Source organism: Aquila chrysaetos, chromosome 26 (assembly GCF_900496995.4).
Source record: "Aquila chrysaetos chrysaetos chromosome 26, bAquChr1.4, whole genome shotgun sequence".
Lineage (NCBI taxonomy): Eukaryota > Metazoa > Chordata > Aves > Accipitriformes > Accipitridae > Aquila > Aquila chrysaetos.
In genome coordinates, this window is record NC_044029.1 from 6,355,645 (window position 1) to 6,372,805 (window position 17,161).

The 17,161-nt window shown below is 43.4% G+C and overlaps 1 protein-coding gene across 3 annotated transcripts in view; it reads left to right on the top strand.

Annotated features, from left to right (window-relative positions):
* The first annotated feature begins 16,444 nt into the window (after positions 1-16,444).
* LOC115336143 (polypeptide N-acetylgalactosaminyltransferase 4-like) overlaps positions 16,445-17,161 on the top strand; it is a 57,363-nt gene continuing 56,646 nt past the window's right edge. Inside the window, exons 1-2 of one of the 3 annotated variants that reach the window (XM_030002762.2) lie at positions 16,445-16,586; positions 16,711-16,795. In XM_030002762.2, the coding sequence (XP_029858622.1) occupies positions 16,572-16,586; positions 16,711-16,795 (100 nt within the window). In that variant the 5' untranslated portion in view covers positions 16,445-16,571. The other 2 variants (XM_030002760.1, XM_030002761.2) reach the window with 2 other exon arrangements.

Sequence of the window (17,161 nt, forward strand, 5' to 3'; positions counted from 1 at the left end):
CTTTACCAAATCAACTAGGCTCTGTTCTAATAAATCTAGCAGTGGTATGGACATGACCTAAAAGTTGGTATCTTCTCCCTTTCTCCTCTTTTCCCTTCCAGTCTGCCAAGGACTATTGTAGAGAATCAGTGAAGGACAGATGGAGTAAGAGGTGCAATTGTGGATTTGTCTCCTTTTATCATCCTTCTACCCTGCCTTATGATCTTCTCTTCTGATTTCTACTTCAAGATCTCGCCCACTATCAGTAAACACACTGGAAAACTGCTCTGCAATGTGGCTTTTGGTGTTTCCAGTGAAGGGTCCTTCATGTGCTCCTTCCGCTTTAATTGGTGCGAAGGCTTGAAGAATTAGGGTTTAAACTAAGAATGAACAGTGAAGGAACTAAGAATAAGCAGTAGAGAATGAACATTTAAGACTGAATGTCTCTCCCAGGTCGTTCATAAAAACCTGGCTGAGCCCTTGATGTTCCTTCGTACCTCTGTGCCTGCTTCTATGAAAGCACCTTGGTATATAGACAAGGTTCCAGCTCCACACGTAGCCTGACTTTGGTCAGGCTTGCAGATGTACAGGTGCTGAGAATTAGGATAACACTTTTCAATTTAAGCCTTGGGCAGGAAACTTCAAAAGCATTATGCGTTACAGTAGACTTCTGTCAGGTATATCTTAAAGACCCACTTCTAGTAAAAAGCCCTAAGGGCAGGGCTTTGAAAATACGCATAAAAGGCCTATGAGGATTTAATAGGAAAAACACACGCAAAGGCAATGTCAGGTAGCTAGATAATAAAACATCTACTTACCTGAATAAGCGTGGTGGTCCTGACGCGCAGACCCCTGCACAGAGAGGAGTGATGGATCCACACCACAATTAATGTGAGCAGGCGCAGGCTGCGCTGCGCTGCACGGACCCCTTGGCCACAGGTAGCAAACACGTGGTTAACAGCCCCTCTTCCTCCCCAACCCCAAAACCAAGCATTAAGCTCTTCAGCTGTATAGGGGTCTCATTTGCCACAATTGGGCATGTGTGATGGGTAGAATCAAAGGAAGCAGCCAGACTCTTCTCACTGGGGCCCACTGACAGGACAAGAGGCAATGGGCACAAGTTACAACACGTGAAATTCTGTCTGAACGCAAGAAAACACTTTTTTTCCTGTGCTGGTGGTCAAATGCTGGCCCAGGTTGCCCAGAGAGGTTGTGGAGTCTCCGTCCTTGGAGACACGCAAAACCCAACTAGACAGAGCCCTGAGCAGGGGGTTGCACTAGATGAGCTGCAGAGGTCCCTGCCAACCTCGGCCATTCTGTGATCCTGAATTTCTGGAGCAGGAGGTGTAATTCTATAGGGTCTCCCACATTAGCCTCATGGATATTACGTACGATGTACACGCAGATGGAATTCAACAAAGAAATCACTCGCTGGAGTGACCAAACCTGAGCCAAAGTCAGAAAGGAACCTTAAGGTGACCTGACCAGTGGGCTTGCTGATATTTGCCTGCTGTAACACGTACTGTGATGGCAAAGCTTGGATTGCTTCTGCTATAGTAAACCTTTTGCAATGATGACTGACTGGGAAAGTAGAAAATTAATGTCTTAAATAGCATCAGCTTCAGCTATGTTCTGTAAAGACATGATGGGCCTCCTGGAATCCTGATGCACTAAGTAACCAGCTAAGTAATTCCAGTGATAGCTCTTTTGGGTTTGAAACATTGAAATGAAACTCTTACTGTTGTTTTTCTAATGGGGAAAACAGCTGTCCCTCTATCTTAAAAATATATCTTTTTTCAAAGACAGTTCTTTCCATTCATCTTGTCAAAAGAGCTCTCCTATGAGTTGCTCTAGACAACAGCACTGAAAGATGCTACCATTTAAAAAGTATTCCTAAAATGATTAAGTGTAAGCAACTCCTACCTTGCTTGGGTTTTGTCTAAAATGCTACAACTTCCAGGCTTTTAAGTTACTGCCTGCAAGTTGATATCCTATGCTTGCTGGCCTGTTAGGTATCCCAGAAGGCTTCGTACAAGAGAAGGACTCGGGTTGTCTAAAATGTTACCAGTGACTTTGATCTTTTTTGGAAGGATGGGGCCATTAGGTGCAGAAAAAAGGGGATAGCATATGTGCTAAAAAACTTGCAGTTCCCATTCCTCTGCAGAAGCATCTTTTAGTAAACAGAAGCATGTATTTTTCTTTTCTTTCTTCTAGCAGCTCTTTCTCTTATCAACTTCTTACCAGTTGAAAATGGAATAAAAAGAATTAAAAGTTTGTCCTATGGCTAACATCTAATCTTGAAGTCTTCACTGGTGATATTTCTAAATTTCAGAGATGACCAGGAATTAAGTTACTGGTTGTGAATGAAAAGCTCCTTGTATGAAGCTTCAGATACCTTGGTTGTTTTGTTTGTTTGTTTTTTTAAACTCCCAGTGAATCTTAGCTGGTTGGTGAAGCTTAAACTGGACTTGAGCTTTTCTCATCTCCTGTTAGGAGAGAAACCTGCAGGAGAAATAACACAGAGCTTAATTGTTACTGTTCAGAGCTGAATTGCATAGAATTTGTGTGGCTTCTAGTCCCTGCCCCTTCCCCCCCTTCCTGAGCGTATCCCATCGCAGTGCAATGCAGTTCTGCAGACAGCTGTCTGGGAAGATACTCTGAGCTGCGAAGAGAGCTACTGGGTTAAATCAGTATTCAAATGTTCAAAATAACAGCTTATTCAGGGTTTTTTTATGGAGATGGGAGACTATTCAGCAGAAAATAACTGTTCAGTGAGGAAAATTCAGTGTCTTTTTGTCTTTGCAGGCATTAAAGGAATGATGCTTCATGAAATAATCTGAATGAGACTTCATGAAGTTCGACTGCTTTGAGCAGGAGTTTGCATTAGATGACTTCCTAAGGCCCCTATCCTGTAATCCCGTTTTTAAACTGTCTTCAATGGGTATCTGTTAAACTTTACTTATGCCTTCTAATATTTGTGGTTTATACTACAAGCCAGACATGCTTAACCACTTCAAAGTAACACTCTGTAATTCATAGGAAAGCTCACAGATTTTAACGTAATCTCCAGAAAGCTATGCTGCAGACCTGTGTAAAGAGGCTGCTCCTCAAGGAAGAATAGGATTTCTCATTCTGCTCTTGTCTCTTTGTCTCTTTCAAATCTTTCAGGTGTATAAAGAATAAAAATTGTAGCTATTTCTAAGGAAAATGAAAAGCTGACTTACTTGCAGATGCATGTGGTTTCACTGCCCTGCTCTCTACTTAGGACTCTCTTGCAAGAACCGGCTCCTTTTTCTCAAAGCTACTGTGGTTTTTTTCTGGTTTTATGTGTTTAAGATCAGTTTCTGAAAAAGAACATTCTCTTGCAGGCATATAAAGTTAATAAAATCTATATTATTGTTCTAACTGATCAAGACTAAAGAGCACTGAAAAAATATGTTTTCAATTACTGAAGCCTATAATTTAAATGGAATTGAGAAGCTGATTTCTCTCCTTACCTTAGTTCATAGAGTGGTGGTGTTACAGGCTTTTATTTAATTGAGCAAAGTGTCAGTGAAATTAAATTAAATGCAATATCAGTTCTGCTGTTACATACAAAAGCTCCCTCTTTTGCCTTGAGTTACAGAAATATTTTGTTACACTTGGAGAGTTTAGTGTTGTATCAGACTTGGAGTCTCTTTTTACTGGTTCTCAGATAATTGCACATAAAACTTTAAATGCTAATGTAGGAAGCCTGACGTTACAAAACTGCCATTCTGGTCTGAAAAAGAACGTAATAGGAAAAAGCTTCTATCAAATATTCTGCGTATAAGCTGCATAGTAAAACTAGCTGGCTGGCTGACCAAATGTTAATGTAATGTGTGATGATTCAAATAGAAATTTGACATTCTAACTATTGAAAAAATAGCTGGGTTTCTGCAAAACAGTTGTCATAGCCTTTTTTTGTTATAAATAACACATTGCTTTTGAAACTAAAACAGATTTAAAATACATCTGTTTAGAAGATGTGGACGATTGCCTACACCACTAAATCTTAATATGCTGCATTCTGGCTCTCTACCTTAAAGGTGCAGAAATCATTTGAATTTTCTTCTGTAGGGCCAGTATACTGCAGCACGTTTTATTTCAAAGGTATTAATGTTTCAATAAAAGACGAACTAAACTTGACAGCAGGAGGTTAAAAGTATTCTGAATTGCCATTTTTAAAGAGCTTGGGATAGCAGGGGTCCCCAGCCATTCTGCAGGCGTGTCAATACTTGAGTACAATTATTACAGCTTTAAAGCTCACTGACTTCGTTCTTTTTCAAAAGGGCCACAAACAGTCCAAGTCTGAATATCAACTAAATGATCATGTGTCAGCTTGATACCAATCAACACGATCAGCATTTTGAATGAAGAAGTGCTACAGGCTTTTTGATCACCGGATGAGGAGCGTGAGCTGATAAAATACCACTTGAGAATACTACTTTACATCAGCTTTCTTCATTACCCATAGACCCCTCAGTGTTTGTTTTCCAAAGTCATGCTTGATCTCTGACAATCATTGTCAAAAAGACTGAAATGCTGAAACATACTCCCGCGTGCTGTCATAAACCCAGTTTGAAACGTTGCACTTAGAACGATCCAAGTTCAACAGTTAAGCCGTAGATAGTTATTTCCAAACTGCCTGCATTTGAGAGGTTGCCAAATATGAGACAAGTGCTCCTGTGGGTTTTTTTGCCTTGTTTCAGTCTTGCAAGGCTTGATGGTTGTACTGTAACTTAGAAATCAGGCCTTTGAGGAAACTTCATGGAGAAATACATTTAACCACTGACCACCTTAATAAAATTATACAAGAGGTTTGCTTGGGGTGGGGGGGAAGAGTAATGTTATGACATAAAAGGGCTTAGCCATTTCAAAGAATGGAATTTGAGGGGAAAGTGTCATTTTTCTGTTAATGCTTGTTGCTGCTGATACTCTAGCATCTCCAAGCTTTTGAACGAGCTTTGACACTTGTCAAGGAGGATCTCCTGGTGCTGGGGCTCCCTTTTGCTCTCCCAGTGGAAAGCATGGACAAGTTGCAACCTAATTACCTATATAACCAGCCTTGCCTGTCGTTCAGCAACATTCCCTGAAAATTGTACCTGTTCTGAGCAAACTGGGTTGCAACTGAGCCCGTCACGCAGCAGCAGGATCGTAGTCGGTGATGCTGGCCCAGGTTACCTCCTCTGCTCCGCTCCTCTCTTCCTGCAGCATCCCCTCGGTTGTGCCGTTTCAACATTTCAACAATTCTGCGACAGCGTGGTGAACCGCACCGGAACCGCTTCTGGGTAAACCGCTGCTGCAAGCTGATGCTTGTTGGATGCTATCGGCTGCACGGGCTGTTCTCTGGACAGCAAAACTGGAGCAGAAAGGGGCTCCCCTCTGTGGCTCCTCGTGCCCCGGTAACTGGAGGTGGAGGAAGCAACAGCTAAAATACTGTGGGTGAAGGAAGTTAAGTGGGAGTGGAAGGAAAAGAATTGAGCAGCGAGGAGGTTGCTGGAAGCTGCAAGGGAAGCGAAGCAGGATAACAGCATAGGAGTGAGAGGAGAAAAAGAACGAATGTACAAGTTGAAAAGCGTGTATCTTAAAGCAGGCTCCTCTAGCTCAAGGCACTAATGTCAGAGTCCTACATACTATGCCCTCTATCAGTTCATACTTTTGCTTGAGCATTTCAGTCATCTTCTTGTTTTGCTTTGGAGGAGAACCTACTCTGATCTGTGCTGTGAATCTGAATACCAAAATTTGACAACAGCTATGGATCATTGTATGATTTCACATAAATCATATGTGAAAATCATGATAGGTTGGAGGGAGCGTAACAAGACTAGAATATCAAATGTTCTAAGTAAACTGATGTAAGAAACTTCATCCAGTGCTTTTTGTTTAAAATACCAAAATTAAATGTTGCTAACCTAATTAAGTGGTGTGTCACAGTAAAATATGCCTGTCTGCAAGTATTCATATGCTTTTGGTGAAGACATAAGTTTCACGATCATATTCAATATTATGGCAGGAAAACTTCCTTGCAGCAGGAGTGATTTTGAAGGCAGCTCTTGTAGCAAGCATGTAGGGCCCTTTTCTGACAACAAATGGGAAATTCAAAGCACGCCCTGCCTGTTCCATGGGTGCTAAAACAAGCTGTTTATACTAATGGCAGGCTGTGTTCTTTAAAACAAAAGTCTGGTTAAGGATGAATTCTCTTAAACTAGAGTGAAAGTAGCCAGCAAACAATTTCTAAGTAAGAATTAGTGCAAACAAATGCAAGCACTGCACAGAGTAAGTTAGGTGCTATCATCTCTAACAGGTTGCCTTGTGATCATTTTAGCACGAATTGAATATTTTGTCTTCATCGGAGAGAATATGTGGTGTGAAAATACTTGTTAGGTTGCAGCCTGACGGCGTACTGAAGGAAAACTGCCTGGGTTAGTTCTGAATGGGCAGAAGCCATCGGAGCACGCTTCCTGCGAGATTGCTGCTACTGCATCTGCAAAAGCTGTGGTGCCTACATATCCCTTCCAACTTGGAAAAAGAAGGCGCTTTGACTTCTGTTTTCTTTTCTGCAGTGCTCACGGATTGCAGTGATACCGGTGTGCTGCATATTTTGTCCGCTATGAGGCCCGACTGATCCTCCGCGCAGCTGGGACCAGACTCCACAGAACCTGTATGTTAACTGCCACTGCGAAACACCCTGCAGGACCCCACCTGGATTGTGATGGAGATTCTGGGTATAGTATGTCCATATGCAGCAGCCTTGTGATTAGAAGTGTGCAAAATGATAACAACAAGTCATGTTCTGTGATACAACAGAACGCTACAGGGATCCTGAGCAGTGTTCTCGCAAACTTGTTTTAACAAGAAAATTAGGGGCGTTTTTCCCTGCTCCATTTTGTGATAATAAGCAGATGCCACCTTCTGCTTCTCTCTGCTGTACAGTACATGGGTTGTTCAGCCATTCAGAAGTCACCCTTCTCTGAAACAAACCCAGTCATTATGCTGAGATCAGCATAAAATTTCATAGCATTAGAGCCCCTGCAAGAAGTCTTAAAGCAAACTGACACACATCCAGCTAGGCATGTAATGCAGCCTTCCTGTAGGAGAGGAAAGGGAGTTTAAAAAAAAGAAGGTGTGGAGTGGGGAAGGTATTTGCAGTTTGGACTTTCTACCCCCAAAATGACCCACTGTACTTGCACGCCTCATCAGTGGAGTAGGGCCCATTGGTTAGATTTTTATCATTTCATAAGCAGCATTTGACAAGATGTAACTCCGCCACTTACTCTTTGAATCAGAGCAGCGTCTAGCTGCCTCATGTATGGTGGCAGCTTTTATACTCGATGCAGGCACACAAACAGAGCAGTGTATTTAATAATAAAACTTCTGAGAGTCTGAAACTACTGGTACCCCCTTCATCTTTCTGTGTGCACCAGCCACACAAGTAATATTCAAAAGAAAATCTAAATGGTAGGAGCAGGAAGCATCTGTGGTACTCTGTCCTGTTGTGGGTTTGCCAACTGTCGTGCTGGAAAGCTCTTCCTGCCCAAGCAGCCAGTGCTGCAATAGCAAAAATAAAAAATAATGTACAGATGCAGGCTTTCCTTCACCCGACAAAGGCCCTACCCTGCTCTGGTATAGCAATAATGAATGCAGATCAGTCGGTATTTAGGGGTGGCAGAAGTACCAGAAGTGTTATGAAGTGGCAGAAAAATAATCTGTAAGGTTTTGTGTCTCTCATGTGACCCAGTCTTCCCTGTCATAATCCTGAACCTGAAAGAGGTGCCTCCCCTGGGCAGAAACACCTTGCCTTACTCCTGTCCCTCTGGAAACTAACCTAAGGGAAGAGTGGAATTAAGATCTCCTTGTTCTTTTAAGTGTAGTAACAAAATATAGTTCAGCTCCGGTAAAATAAAGTGGTGGTTTGGTCTTTAGATACATTCTACAAAGGGGCAGGAGAGGAGAGAACAGTGACATTTCTAATTCAGTGCCCCAGTTCATCTCTGGTCACGAGATACAGAGTCAAGGATGCTTTTTAGAGGAGGCATAGTAAGCATGGGTGGTGTGGAGCTGGGGCACTAGCATTATGACATTGCTAAACAAATGCACAAAGCACAGCTGTGTGCTAAGCACCCGAAGGCTCTGGTGGGTCAGACCCTGGCCTTCAGCAAGCATTTAGCAGAAGCAGCTAATGCCACAGATAAAACTTGGTACCTGCACCAAGCTGTGCAGTTGAAGACCATCCCTGTTCCACTGAGCGCACTGTTCTGCTTCCTTCTTTATCTCTCTGGATACCACGTTCCCCCTCCTTTGCCACTACAAATAGACTTGTTGAACTGGAAGTCATAGTGGAGGACTGAGAAGATCAATGGGGCCCACTGACCTTTTTTACAGCTTCTTACTCCCTTCCTATGCTTGTAGCTGCAGGTGTTCTGGCACCATTAGGTTCCTTGTTTTCCAATAATAGTGGCATATTGTTTTTCCTGACTTGTTTCTGTAATAACATTTGTTATCATTTCTCAGACTTTGTACCTGGCAGTTCTGGTCATTGGTTTCAAGCACTTGCTTTAGTTTTTCTGTTGTACCTTCACTGTTCACTCATATTTAATATGTTTATGTGTGTTTTCCCCTAGTCCTCCCTGGGTAAGTGCAGACAAGCAAGCATACGAAAGACAGAAAGTAAGGTAACTTCCATTTTCCCCTCCCATCAGCAGCAGGAAAAATAAATTAGCATAGGAATCCAGATGGTGGTTGTTACTGGTTGAGCATGAGGTAGCAGCTGTATGCTGATGAAACTAGGAAAATGAATTGTCTAAGGGTGTAGTCTGATAACTTCTCTAAGACAATGTATTGGCTAAGTGTTGTCAAAAGGAGCAGTCCTGCACTCGGCAGCAAGCTCCAGCCACTTACTGTGTGCCAGTTACCATTGATCTGATCCTGAGAAGAACCAATTCAATGCACTAAACTGGCTGGACACTAAACCAACAATAAATAAGCAACCACCACACTACTATTCGTGTTGGCTCAGCTTTCTGAATCACTTCACTCTTAGGCCAGATGATCACTAATGCCAACATGAAAAGAAGGAGTGATGATGGCCCTTTTGGCAGCTGCTAACCACTAGACTTATTTATGTCTGTTTTGGTACTACAATTAAGTATACATATGGTACAGGGATGCAAGAAAACTCAAAATTAACACAGTAACTTGATTTTAAAAGCACTTGAAATGAGCTAGTCTTAAACTAGCATATTTAGACACTGTCAATGCACAAACCTTGAGACACCTTGCTGATAGTGGACTGCCCATTGAACTTCAGCCTGAGCTGGGAGGCACTTAAACCAAATTTAGAATTTATCAATGTAAGCAAGATGTATTTAAAAAAACCCTTGAGTTCTGACTCTGGCCTAAACCACACTGTGAATCCAGGTACTGCCTACATACCTATATACTTCTTGCTATAAACTGCCATACCCAAGGCAATGCAAGAAACACAGAAACAGCCATTCACTTGTTCTTCCGTATGAGACTGATACCACCCAAAAAATCCCCAACAAATAGCTAGTGGAAAACAAAAGCTACAGACATGCTCAAATACAATACTACTGGTATGAATTTAACCAGCCAAGATGACAGGAGTGACTACTTCTCTCTTACACTTAACATAAAGTACAATAAGAAATGGGATCTGAACAAGGCATCACACAAAACATTGGTCAAATCTGAAATAATATCAGGATTATTGAACAGAAAATGTCATTAACCAAGTGGGACTGTGTTATGCTCATTTAGAGGTAATTTTAGCAAGTGGCCTTACTTAAAAACCAACTCATACAACTCTGAATTTTATTTCTACATAATTTTGAGGGGTAAGTATTCCCTGGAGGCACACTAGTAATTTCCTGGAGCCCTGAAATCAGAATTGGGAGTCAGACATTAATTCTGTTTCTGATTTTGCTATAATCCCCCATAAAATCACTCTATTTGGAGCACACATTTTCAAGAGCAGTCTTCCAATAGCCTTCACCACTGTGTATGCTTCTACAGAAATGTGAAAGCAAGCAACTTCCTACCTGTAGAACAACTAATAGAACTAGAAAAATACTTCACAATCTGAATAAAAAGCACCGTATTAATGTATCTGATTATTTTTGCTATAATATGCACTTCTCGTAATGTTTCATTCAATCCCACTAGTTCCCCAAGGCCTCATAGTAACATCTATGCATACCTTTCTGCTTTGTTCCTTCAAGTACAGGAAAAAATACTTTCTTGTCTTTGGTCTTCACTGGTGTATCATCAACTACCCAACCTCACTGATATACTCTAGATTATTACACAGCCTTCAGTTCATGTTTCTGTCTCATACCCTGTTTGTCTATCTATGTACAAAGGAGAACCTGTGTATTTTTCTGAGTATTTCTAGCAGCTTTTTGGGTTCCTGAAATAACTTGATCAATTGTAATTGGAGGTGGTAAAAACAGGTGCTTCTCTACATTTTCTGTTTAAAGCTAATGCATATAGCGGTTTTCCTTTTGAAAAGTTGAGTCAAGCATGATGTATTAAGGTTTTATCATGCCTTATATTCTCTGTATCTTCAGTTTAATGGTTGAAAACCTCACCCATACAGTTTTAATGTAGTCTGGTTTAAAACAAACCACATGAACTTATAAACTACCTACTAATATGAATTCTGCTCTGTGCAAATACCAAGCTCCTCGTTAACACCCAGCAAACAGATTTACTGCCTCCTTTTATTCATAAATTTGCCACCTAAGCCAGAATTTGGTTTCACAGACTTTGGACTTCAGTAAAAGCTACTTTTTTTTCTAGAATTAAGTGAGCCTCAATATCAAGACCTCATCTTTCTAGTTAAATTTCTTATTTTAATTTCTCTTGGTCCTGTTTATTCCATTCCCTAGACCACTCTCCTTACCAGATTCTTTAGGTGAGGTGTTGCCTTGTCATACATACCTAAACAGATACTTCGCCAAGCTGGGTATCTCCATACAACAGTTCACCGTTCACCAGTTTTCATCAACTCACTCTTGCAGTTAATATGCGCATTATACTAGATGATGCTGTTGTTAAGCAGTATTAAATGGAAGATATTCTATAAACACCACTCTATATGGCATCTGCTGAAGCATTAATGAATTTGTTCTAACCTTTGCTACGTTGTACTAAATTCTTCCACACTTGTTCTAACACTCATGAACCCGGTAAGACACATGAATAGTTCTTGATTTTAAATACACATTACCAAACAATTTGCTAAACTAACTTGATTCCAACAAATTGAATTTTGCAACATGACAGTTTCTCAGCTATTGTATACAATGGCAAAGAGCCATCATACCACATATCTATTTAGAAAAGAACTGCTTTACTTATTTTTAGAAAAGCTAGATGCAAGCAGATTGAAACAAAAATATATTTACCAACATACCCATGATCCTGGCAACACAGCAAGCATTACTGGTATTGATCATCCATTAGAGCATTAACAGAAAAAAAAAAAAAAAAAAAAAAAAGAAAGAGAAAGATGTTCTTTAAATATGGAATTGTATGTGGGTATCCAGCCAGGTAGTGATACCACTGCTATAAAACAGCATAATGGGATTATCCCACAAAATTCCATAGTCAAACCAGTCCCGTTATCAGAACACAGTCAGTGGCTGCAAACATTCTCAGATTCAAATAATGCACATACATACATTATAGAGAGTATGAGTTATAATCTGACATTGAAGGTAACACTAAGAGAGGTTTACATGCAGCTCAGTGCATGCTTCAGCTGCATATTACTATGTCAGTATTTTTACTCTGCTGTTTGGGTACTTAGGGAGAAACATTAAGGAATTTAATCACTGTAGTCATTAGAAAGATATGTATCTTTTATACAAAAGCATCTAATTAAAAGGAACAAACGGAAAAACCCCTTTGGATAACACACCCACTTTTATACAAATTCTAATGACTTTGAGAGAAGTTCTTTGGCAGAGTAATTGTCACTCTTGGCTTCTAATCTAGATGGTTATTTGGTTTAAAGTGCTGGTTTTAAATTATGCAGTTTTCCTTTACACATGTTTCCCTTCAGGCACTTTAAGTTCTCTTATTTGTTCTTCAGTACAAACACAATCTATACACTGAACAAGGGAAAAGTCTCAAATATCTATCAGCTACAACATCCCTCTGATCATTTCCGTGGCCCCCCTCTGGACCCGCTCCAACAGGTCCATGCCTTTCCCGTGCTGAGGACCCCAGATCTGGAGGCAGTACTGCAGGGGGGGTCTCACCAGAGCGGAGCAGAGGGGCAGAATCCCCTCCCTCGACCTGCTGGTCACGCTCCTTTTGATGCAGCCCAGGATACGGTTGGCTTTCTGGGCTGCGAGCGCACACGTTGCCGGCTCATGTCCAGATTTTCATCCACCAGTATTCCCCAGTCCCTCTCCACAGGGCTGCTCCCAATTCATTCATCCCCCAGTCTATATGGGTACTGGGGGTTGCCCCAAGCCCCATGCAGGACCTTGCACTTGGCCTTGTTGAACCTCGTGAGGTTTGCATGGGCCCACTTCTCAAGCCTGTCAAGGTCCCCTGGATAGCATCCCTTCCCTCTACCGTATCAGTTCCACCACTCAGCTTGGTGTCATCCACGAACCTGCTGAAGGTGCACCCAATGCCACCATCTATGTCATTAACGAAGAAATTAAATAGTGTTGGTCCCAAAACAGATCCCTGAGGGACACCACTTGTTACTCATTTCCATTTGGACACTGATCCATTGACTGTAACTCTTTGGATGCAGCCATCCAGCCAGTTCCTTATCCATCTAATAGTCCATACATCAAATCCATACCACTCCCATTTAGAGGCAAGAATGTTGTGGGGGACCGTATTAAAGACTTTACAGAAGTTCAGGTAGATGACATCGGTTACTCTTCCTTTGTCCACTGATGCAGTCCCTCCATCATAGAAGGGCACTAGATTAATCAGGTATGATTTGCCCTTGGTGAAGCCATGTTGGCTGTCTCTAGTCACCTCCTCATCTTCCATATGCTTTGACATAACTTCCAGGAGGATCTGTTCCATGATCTTACCAGGCACAGAGGTAAGGCTGACTGGTCAGTAGTTCCCAGGGTCTGGGTGTGATATTCCCTTTTCTCCGGTCACTGGGGACTTCGCCTGACTGCCATGACTTTTCAAATATGATGGAGAATGGCTTAGCAACTACACCTGCCAATTCCCTCAGGACCCCAAGATGTTTCTTAGACTATATGTTTCTTAGACTAAAAGTAACTTCCTATATATTCCAAATCATCCTTGCATTTCAAATCTATATGTACCTATTTGATATCCTTTTCTTTTCCATTTTCTTGCTGCTGTTGGCAAACAGACTTTAATGGGATTTTGAAAAGAAAATTTCAACAAAACCAAAAAAACCAACAATACTTCACAAGTTACTTTACAGTGTTAATATTTATTTTCATAACCATTTTGATGTAGGAGGAAAAAAGGTAGGATGAGAGGTTGCAAAGATGCCGGGGGCATAAGGTATAATGGTTCTACAACTGCAAGACAGCCTATAATTAAATCTTTGTGCCCTGAGACTACATTCTTCTCCTGCATGTAGGTGGATGAATAACCGACACCACGCTGGCAAAGCATATCTCACACTCCCCTCTAGCACCCACGGCGCACTACTGCCTGCTTGTGTTCCCTGTCTGCCAACAGCCTGAGGGCCAAAGGCCTCTCCGGGGGTCTGGACAGCTCTGCTGCTAACACAGTTGCTCCCAATATGATCCCACGTAATTAAAGTTGGGGTTCTCAGTTTTATTTTAAGGCAGGATTAACATTAAGTTAAAAGTCCTCATCTCAGATGTGACAGAATTTTAGGTGGGCTAGTATATTACATTTGCCCCTTGTGCACATGCATTGTATTACCTCTGTTATGAAATCATCTGTGATCAGTGTAATTTATGTGGTCATCGCAACACACAGGCACAAAGGGTACCACGTTTGTCTATGTGTCCTTGAATTCTACATGTACTTTTACTAGGCCCTTTCCTACAGTGACCATGCAGCCTGCACGAACCTTGAGTTACATTCTTAAAGTGTTCCTCCTTACACACGATTTCTGTTTGGACATATACTACCTTAACTCAGCGCCTGAGAAAAAAACTTCACAGCTGCTGAAACAACAGCCTACGCTTGGAAGATATTTTCTGATGCACCATTTATCATTGTCATCACAGGGCACAACAACTTAATACGGTAGATTGCACTTGTGTATCGCTGAACAGTTATTCTCAACCTTAAAAAGACAATGCCAACTCATAATTGTATTAAATTATTAGGAATTACAATAATCTTAAAATCATTCTAAAAATAAAATCTATGCATGCTAATGAGAAAAAATAATCAGCGTAAAAACTATTACCTGCCAGCTTTATAACTACAGTCATTATAGCTAATTATATGTCTGCGGCAAGGGAATACTTTGCTTCCTACAAGCATTTGGGAGTCTTCAAAACACTCTCAGGTGAGGAGAAGCAGCAAGGAACAGACTAACTTTGTAAGCCCTACAATTTGAGAAACACTCTTCCAGCAATTTGTAGAAAGAGGGATGCCGCCCTCTTTCTCTCAGTAATCGCAGTCCTTCCTTTGCTTTATGCCTATCACCTGGCACTTTATAATTCAGGAATTTTGTGGGCTGGTACAGATTCCAGTTTTTTGCTAGCACCTCAAAATGAGTAAAGGATGATGAGCTGCTGGAAGTGTAGCAGCTGTGAAGAAGGCAAAAGGAAAAAGATTCAGTACGACTGGGTGTGGTGGTGCATTTCTTCCCCCTCTCTGGGCTGATCTACGAACTCGGGAAGTCTCGCCAGGCCTTAGCACAAGCGTAATGAGTCGGGCGGTTAAGTGTCCCTTGACTGTACCAGGAACTCTCACAGGGCTAAGACAGGAAGTCATGCAGACTGTCTCAAGGACTCCTGTTGCCCGGCGAAAACAAAAAACGAAAGTATGAGATAACTAGTTCTTTCATAACAACCTTGAGACATATCCCAGTCCTCTCCTGACAACCTTGGAGCATCCCGTATCTGAATCTTAAGTCACTCCCTGACAGCCTTGGAGCCTTCCTTATCTGAATCGTCTCTGACGTGAAACAGTACCAGCGCAGCGGGAATCCCAGTAATTTGCTAATGACTAAAGCCAATCATCTCCCGAATCTGTAAGCAGTGGTACTGAGTGAGATCCTTTGAGCTCTCCTGGACCGCAGCGGGCTGTGACCAGCATCTCTCTCTTTGAGTGGGACACCTCTCAGAGCTCGCAAACTCCTCTGTTTGTGAAGGTCGGAGGTCTGTTGCCGAAAACCGACAAGACTCGGGCTGATACTCTCTGCTCCTTGAGGCTCGATCCTTCGCCTGTTGAGAAAGATGCTGAAGCATTCAATGTGAATATTTTCTTGGAAGTCAAGGGGAATTTTTTATGTTCTGAAGCTGTGAAGGCAAATTATCAGCCTGCATAACATCAATGCAAGGAGTGGCTAGCAGATTTTTCACTGAAACCTTCCTACCTACTTGTGATAATCCTGCTTTTTTCAGCACTTTTAAAATTATTATTTTAAATGTGCGTTTCATGGTTAAACGCAATTGATTTGGAACTGCCCTATAACTGACGAATCTTACGCGTTGGCCTAATTACTGACCCGATTCTGTAGGTGTAAGAGTTTAATGTCAGATGAAACTCTGTAAAATGCAGACCGGATTTAAAAAAAAAAAAGAAGAGGGTAATTGCAGCGTAAGCTCCTTCTTCAGGAACACTTGCATATCGAATGACAGTGTTGCTATCACATCCCTCCCTTTTGCTAATTGAGGTCAACTCTCGTTTTACCAGCACAGCGGTGGGAGCAGTGTTTTTTCGGTGAGGTTGGTTCCCTTACCACGAAGCTGCATCGACATTCCCAGCGCTAACACCAACACTTCTGTGGTGTTGGTTTGGGGGGGGGGGTTATTTTATTTTAAAAAGGTAGTTGGTCATTTTTAGAGCACTCAAGGTCTGTTTAAAGACAACTCTGTATGACACAAGCACAACCGCTGACCGGGAAACCTCGAAAGGTTTCGTTGTTGTTGTTTGTTTTAAATAATAACCCTCAGGTCCAGTTTCCCGCCTCCTGCTCCGGCACCCACCGGTCCGCGCTCCCTCGGCGGCAGCTCAACCTCTCCCAACGGCAAGCCGCGGTGTCCCGACCGAGACGAGAGACTTTAATTACCCGGGCCCGGCCGGGAAGGCGGCTCCGGGCCTCGCCGGTGCGGTGCGGTGCGGTGCGGTGAATTCCCGCCCGCCGCTGAGGTAACCAGGCGACGGGAAGGGCGCTGCGGCTTCTACGCCTTTAAGAAGGAGTCGAGCACCTACACCACCGATAGGCGCCCCTGCCGCCCCGCCCCTTCGCGGGTTGGCCCGCCGGCTTTCATGGGCGGATCGATAAAACGCGGGGTTGGCGCCGCGGATGAATTCGGGGTTCGGTTGGACGCGCCTGGTAGCGCGGGGGGTTTGAGGGGCCGCCGCTCCGGCCGGGCTCCATGGCCTCCGCGCTGGTAAGGGCCCGGGCCGGGCCGCGGGCAGCCCGAGCGTGCGGGGCCCTTAACGGCTCCGGGCGTGAGGGGAGGACCGCCGCCCCTCACCCGTCCCGGAGCCTGACGGTGAGCACCCTCTCCCCAGGAGGACCCCGTCTTGATCCGGCCTTTCCGAGGCCACAGAGCGGCGGTGACCGGCGTCGCCTTCAACGCGGAGGCCGCGGGGCTGGGTGAGTCCGGGGGGCCGGTCGCATTCCGGGCGGGGCGGCTCGCTCCCTCCCTCCTTCCTTCCCTCCCTCCTTCCCTCCCTCCTTCCTTTCCTCCCTCCTTCCCTCCTTCCTTCCTTTCCTCCCTCCTTCCTTCCTTTCCTCCCTCCTTCCCTCCTTCCTTCCTTTCCTCCCTTCTTCCCTCCCCGGCAGCCGGCGGAGAACCGCCGGGCCGGGTGCGGAGGCGGGGCGGGCTCCCCCGGCGGCCGGGCGGGCGGGCGGGCCGAGGAGTCTCTGCCCCTTCCTTAAGCGACAACTTTTTGAGCAAACCAGGAGGCGGGAGGAGGGGTTTGTCCCGCGGCGAGGAGGAGGAGGAGGAGGAGGAGGAAG